This window comes from Micropterus dolomieu, linkage group LG14, assembly GCF_021292245.1.
Source record: "Micropterus dolomieu isolate WLL.071019.BEF.003 ecotype Adirondacks linkage group LG14, ASM2129224v1, whole genome shotgun sequence".
Classification (NCBI taxonomy): Eukaryota; Metazoa; Chordata; class Actinopteri; order Centrarchiformes; family Centrarchidae; genus Micropterus; species Micropterus dolomieu.
This window is the reverse complement of record NC_060163.1, coordinates 25,328,154-25,335,251: the sequence shown is the minus strand read 5'-3', so window position 1 is coordinate 25,335,251 and position 7,098 is coordinate 25,328,154. Positions and strand designations below refer to the sequence as shown.

The following is a 7,098-nucleotide window of genomic DNA, read 5'->3' as shown; positions in this document are numbered from 1 at the left end:
CAGTACCATCAAATTCCTGCAGTCTCCACAGAGCGCTGCTCAGAATTGATTGTGAAAAGGCAGATTGTAATTTTTACACTTTTTAAACTTTGACACTGGTTCATTATTGTTTAGATCAGCTAAACATCTATTGTTTCTTTCTGTCCCAGCAATATTGTTTTTTGCACATATCTGCCAAAAATGTATCTTGTTGCTATTGTACCATGTTTGTTATATGGTCTGACAGTTTGGCTTGGTGTGTGTGTGTGTGTGTGTGTGTGTGTGTGTGTGTGTGTGTGTGTGTGTGTTGTGTGTGTGCTGTTGTTGAGACTGACCCACTGTTTTTGTTTCTTTGTTTTTTGTCTTTTAGTATGATCAACCTTTATTGTGTTAGGTGTTAAATATGTTCATATTAGCTATAGCTTAATCCTTTTATCTTTTTAGGTGTGACATATTACCACTTTCTTCTTCTCATCTCGTGTAGCAGTTAAACATTTTTCTTTCAAATCCGAAACATGTTGGTGTTTTACTTCGAAGTCCACACGGAAGTAGCGCCGTTATCGGAAAACGCTTTTATTTTTAAAGCTAGAACCGGAAGCGGTTGAACGCTCTTCTTGCGTGTAACTTTGCGCTGGGTCCTGACAGCTGCCACACTGGACTCGGACTGAGCCGAACTGTGTAAGTACGAAACCACAATCCGCAGCGTTTACAGCCCGTGTGCCGCCACACGGCAGACTGCGCTGTACGCGGCCTCATATCATTTATAAAAATAATAATTACTAAGTTGAAAGTGTCGATCAGACGGCTAATGGAGGCGGGAGAGGAGCTCGGTCGATGTGTTTAGGCCTGGGACAACAGTTTGATCTCCACAGGGAGGAATCGTGCACCGATGCCCGTTTAAATGGATGCTATGCTTGTGTAGATGTGACGCTGTGTACGTGGATGACATCTAAATGAAAGCTAACGGCGACAGGAGTGTAATGCACGGTAACAGTTAATTCAATGAGATTTCCAATCATCTTCATTGTGTGTCTGTGTTGCTCAGTAGTGAGTTGCACGCTTTAATGCATTTCAGATCTCCTTATCTCCCCATAGAAATCTGTAGTGGTGCCTGTGATTGATTGAAGAGTTTGGGCTCTTGTATGTTTGTTTTACACTCACCATCCTGTTGATATTATATTATAGACTTTAAAGTGTGTCTCTTATTCTGAAATGGTGTTTTGTCAGGAAAATACCTGGTAGATTAATCAATAATGAAAATAAGTGTTGCCTTGCTGTCATACAGGGTGAGTTTATACTGATCTCAGTCATGCCGTTTTGTTTCAGTAGCTGCATGACGTTTTAAAGGTTTCCTATAATAAATGTGCAGTTTAGTTTTGGATTGTAAGAAAAAGCAGGTCTATTGGTGGGAAACCACAACTCACTGGCTTCCCAGCCCTCGACACTCACCTGTAAATAACCATCCACTGGAGGAGAGCTGTAATATTTTACATTATGCGAGTATACCACAGTATACAGTATGTTTTGCACAAACTGGGTTTTCAAGGCAGATCAGATCATTTTCAGATCATCAGACTAAATATTTAAAAATATGGCTTCTGTGAGTTTGTTAGTTGGTTCCCCAATATCCAGAATCACAGTTTGATCTTCTCATCTGACTTTCGAAAAGAACACGATTAGGCACCTCATCAAAAATTTCAAACCCAATTTAGTAAATTACTAGTTTGAAACTAGCTCATTGTGACGTAGGACATCATAACTACAGAAGTTACAAAGAATTACACACGATATACAAATAGCTGGTGGAACCAAAACCAAATAATAAGTAGAACTGAGGTTTCTTCTGTAAGTTTGTAAGTAAAAAATTACAATTTAAGGACACACTATTCCCCATAGTTATCAGGCAGTGCAAAGAAACACTTATAATTTACAGAAGATATAACTGAAGTTAAATTAAAAGGGATTTTTGGGTAATCCTTAAAATAAAACGTAATAAACTTTGAGCTTGGTTGATCAGAACCAGCCGGCCTCCATGTTTGATGCAATCACCATGTGTCCTGCAGTGTGTGGGAGTAAACGGCCAATGAGAGCCAAGCCAACGAGGGAAACAGATGCAGAAGTCACAACAATGGCCTTTTAAAACATGGCAGTTCCATCCAGATCTCCCTTTTCTCCATTGTTACCTTTTTTTCCCATGTGTAACGAGTGTACACGCATCAAGGCCAGTGCTCGAGTACCACCGGATCATCCACGTTCCTTTTGCTCTGCAGGATCCAGCTGGTTGTGTCTGTTTGAGGGGGGCCATTAATGAAAGAATCACTACTCGTTAGCCAACGGCTCTGATTGACTCGCCGTAGCCTGTTGCTGGCTGCACAGCAGGGTTGGGTATCGATCAGTTCCGATTCTACTTACCGAATCTCGGTTCTGGTTCCTTCACCGCAGATCTTGTCAGCGCTCGGTGATCTTCACCCTCTTCCTCCTCGCTCCTCTTCCCCTTCACGGCTGAAAGGAGTCTCTGTAGTAGAGGGGCGTCTCTAGGGACTCGTCTCTAAGGAAAAATCTATATTGAATCATCTGTAGATATCATTCATTCCCCTTCAGTATAAAAGGTGAACGTCAGCTCACCTGTGTTTTCTACCTGAGACGTTGCTACTGTCAGTGTAGCTGGGAGAGCGTGACACGGTGAACGCGGTGAAGCGTTCCTTCAGATTCACGCCGTGTTGAAGGAAACTCGTCATATTGGAGCTGCTTCCACCCTCGCACCAAACCTCCTTAATGCAGCTGGTGCATTTTGCTAAGCCAAACTTTGGAGCGTTTGCTGCGGCCCGCCATGGTTCAAGACTGGAAACAGAAGGATTATCTTCTTCATGCTTTGTTGACGTAACAAATGAGGCATCGTTTATAGACTGTATCCAACGAAGGTTAAAGTCAAGAGCAACTGGACTTGGTTGAAGATACTGGCAGACGTTTCGTCCCTCATCCAAGGGACTTCTTCAGCTCTGTTATAGACTGTAAAATGCTCACAGCAGAAATATGCAAAAAAGCTTTGAACTGATAAGCAGAATCGAAATGTTAGCGTTCTTGGAAATTTGGTAACGGTTCCAACTTGGAACCGGTTCTCCCTATTTCATCATACCATGACAGAAACCATGGCTGTTCAACCAGACCACATGTGGCAGTACACACACCCGATTCAGAACTAGATGTTGAGTTGCCTCCACCAACACAAGATAAATCAGGTTGCCCAAAATATCCAGAATCACAGATGAGGAGCGCTGGGTATCACTTCAGATGAGTCTATCAGAGCCAGGCTAGAAGTTTCTTAAGCTTAGCTGACCGGCTGCAGGCTGGTGTCGATCCTCTCATCTAACTCTCGGAAAGAACGCGATTAAGCGCAGAACCAAAAATGTCAAACCGAATTTTGTACATTACTAGTTTGAAACTAGCTCATTGTGACGAAGGACCATCACAACACCAATAGTTACAAAGAACCACACAAACACACACACACACACTTAGTGACGGATTTATGAATAGCTGGTGGAACCCGAGTCAAATAATAGTAAAATAAAAGTAGAATTGAGGTTTGACACCCAGAGACTACTCCCCTGCTGTCGGCAGTGTGAAGACACCCACTGAAAGTCTGCACACAGCCATTGATTTCAAGTGTGCCAGTTAAAGTTTGCAGAGATTAACAGCAATAAACCATAGCTCACACACACACACACACACACACACACACACACACACACACACACACACACACACACACACACACACACACACACAACCTCAAGTGACAACCTCAAAGGAAGCTGTCAGTCAAACATGCTGCGTGTGTGTTAGTGCCTTCATTGTTTGCAGGCAGCAGTGACGTACTGCATGGCATCTAACACTAAATATTTGTGGTTTTACACACACAGAAAAGGACATTCCTGTTCTGCAACATAGCATGTTTAAAAAAAAAAAAAGAAAGCAAGAAAAGCTTCAAACTGAAAGTTGAAGTAGAGAAAGAGGCTGCATTCAAATCCTCCCCCAAGTTTTTGAATCGTGTTTGTAGGCGGTTTAGCCTGCTAGTTGCAACACGTTTTGTCTGAGAGGGAGCTGAAGGTTTTAAAAGGCACGAAGCTCAGCAGCCCGGACAGTTTCTCACTCGCATATTAGTCAAACCTCTCAAACACAGAGCAGTCAGAAAATATTACTGAAGATATTGTTTCATTGTCGTGACTCTAAATTCTCCCCGGAGTTTGGGACAGTGCATGTTTCTCGCCTCACTCACAACATCTCAATCATCTGTGTCATCTGCTGAAGACCAGAGGGAAAGCAAAAGCCCCCAAAACAAGCATCACCGGGCATCACCGGGGAGGACACCAAGAGCCTGCTGATGTCAGAGACTCCAGCTAATGTTAAACATGATTTACTTTGTGTTAAAAGAGCAGTTCAGCATTTAGAGACGTTTTGTGCGTTTTTTGTTTTTTTTTTGCTTTCTTTCTGAGAGAGAGATGAAAATATTTATATAAATTTCATGTCTGTGCGTTAAGTGCGAAATGTGAGGAACGTGGTTAGCCTAGCTTAGCATACACTCCAAAGCTGTCTTAATGAACCGACGTGTAAAAACAGCAATTTGTGATTTCACGAAAAGTAACGTGTTGGGGTTTTTTTTATGTTAAAACAGTGTGTGCATCCGTCCAGCCGTCGCCAGCTAAAGCACAGGTTGCCAGATAAGGTTGTTAAATACATCTTGATCTCTGAGGCGCGATTGGCTCAGTTGGAAGGGCGAATACTCCTGTATTATATAATATTACTGAACTGTAATCATGCATTTTGTTAGGCCTACATCTTGGGAGGGTTGGCTCATCTGGACTAACATCCATAAGTTAATGAAGAACATCTAGTGCAGGCATGATCTTGGCCACTGACAGATAACATGGAAATGTAAGCCAGTGTCTTATCATAACGCTGTTTGCAGTAAAAATAAATGTTTTCCACCAGGGCTGGAAAATGTGAAGTTAATCTGTCTGATCTGAGCTTCCATGCTGTACAGTTTTAATGCCAATAATATTCATCAGCTGTCTCCCGAACGTAACCGGCACATTTTTCTGTCCACATAACAAAGCCAAAACGCAGCGCTGGAGAATAACGTTACATGAAATTACAATCACACAGCATATTTTACAGCATTAGCTAGAGGAACATGTTACTTCTCTCAGTGATTATGGCCCATCGCCAAAACTGGCAGACAGCAGTAATATCTGGTAATTTGATCCTGAAATAGATCTCAGTCATGACTGCAACAGTTACTCACATTATCACTTCCTCTTTGGTGGTTTTTCCTACACAATAAAAGCACAAGAGTGTTTCCTTTGCCTGGAGATACTGGGGAAATGAAAAAGCATCTGTAGGTTGATGGATGCGTATCCAACACCGGACACATGCTTTACTGTGATCATGTGAAACAGTCCTTCATTATCAATTTGTTGAAGAGATACAACAATAAGAGCTGGGCTTTCCCTCTGCTTCCAATCTATGCTTTATAGGGCGGTTGTGGCTCAGAGGGTTAAGCGGGTTGCCCACAGATTGGAAGATTGGTGGTTAGAACCCCTCGGCTCCTCCAGTCTGCATGTCCCAAGAGTCCTTGGGCAAGATACTGAATCAACCCAAATTGCTCCATTGGCATGTGAAACGTTCATTTCTGTCTCTGATGAGCAGTTGGCACTTTATCCTCTGACATCAGTGTATGAATGTGTATAAAACGGGTTAATGTGACATTGAGAAAAGCACTTACTGTGGTCAGAAGACTAGAAAGGTGCTGAGTACAGACCAATTACCATATCCTGAGCACACAAACAAAAGATTAATAATAAATGTTGACGATTCATTTGCACAGCTACTTTCTGTCCCTCAATATTAGCGGACTGTTAATTTTTTGTGGGTGTTCATGCATATAAATTTGTCATGTGCAGGAATGGGTACAGTGCCAGCAGGACAACATGTGTCACCATCAGAATATTTTCTGACAGCAGTGCATTAAACTAACTTTATTACAAGCATGCAACCTCACTGCAGCTTTAACCTGAGGTAACATTAAATGTCGATCTGTCCCGCCTCCTGGCAGCGTTCCTGTGATGCCCCAGGGTGGGCTGAGCTGGTCGGGGTTGCGATGCCTTACGTGGACCGACAAAATCGCATCTGCGGTTTTCTGGACATCGAGGAGATTGAGAGCAGCGGCAAGTTCCTGCGGCGATACTTCATCCTGGACACTCAGCAGGGCAACCTGCTGTGGTACATGGACAACCCTCAGGTGAGACTGTGTGTGGATGGTGTGTGCAGATAAATATGATACACGTGATTGAGAACACCTACTCCCATGTGACCATCGAATCCACATGAGTATGTGTGTGTTTATGTAGTGCTCTGGTACCATGATGCTGATTCTGGTGCTGATGCATTTATTTATTTGTACTTTTAATAAGGAAATTAATGTGACGCATCATTTAAAAGTTCAAAAAACATGTTCGCTGCACACTATCAGTTAGTTTATTCCAGTTTACTATGAAAATCCACTTGCTTCTGGGAAATAATCATCCGTTTAGTTGCCTTTTTATATTTTCAAGTCAAAGTCAACTCTCAAATGCACAAGACAATCAACTCTGTATTAATGTTTATTTCAAAGGTTGCATTTTAGTTGCAGACTCTCAGAAACCTGAGAAACCAATCAGCCCCTCGTCCCTTGTCTCCTACTGAAGACATAAATCTCACACAATGGTCACAAATAGATATTTTTTTTAAATGCTCAGTAATTTTCCAAAACAGCTGGTCAAACAGGAGGAAATAGTGCATCTGTTGGGGACTATTTTCATCGGTGGATTAATCCACATTTGGCGCTCTAGTGAGTATTTGGGGCAGCAGGACGGCGTGCGTGGGACTGAGTCAGAATAAACTACAGTGTGCGTGTTCATGGTGATGAAAGAACATGTGACCCAGCGCAACAGTGAGGCTCATTTTATAGTTTTTTGGATGGAGTTCCACAGATCAGATATATGCAGTATACAGATACACTGATCAGCCAGAACATTATGACCACCAACAATCAAATAACACTGATTATCTCATTACCAC

At 42.3% G+C, this 7,098-nt stretch overlaps 1 protein-coding gene across 7 annotated transcripts in view; it reads left to right on the top strand.

Annotated features, from left to right (window-relative positions):
* Positions 1-592: 592 nt before the first annotated feature.
* The window catches only part of plekha1b (pleckstrin homology domain containing, family A (phosphoinositide binding specific) member 1b), a 29,056-nt gene continuing 22,550 nt past the window's right edge, over positions 593-7,098 (top strand). For 3 of the 7 annotated variants that reach the window (XM_046069290.1, XM_046069291.1, XM_046069289.1), the window contains exons 1-2: positions 684-966; positions 6,095-6,280. In XM_046069290.1, coding sequence (XP_045925246.1) covers positions 6,140-6,280 — 141 coding nt within the window. In that variant the 5' untranslated portion in view covers positions 684-966; positions 6,095-6,139. Of the gene's footprint in view, positions 658-683; positions 967-6,094; positions 6,281-7,098 lie in introns of those variants that run through there. The other 4 variants (XR_006828144.1, XM_046069288.1, XM_046069287.1 and 1 more) reach the window with 3 other exon arrangements.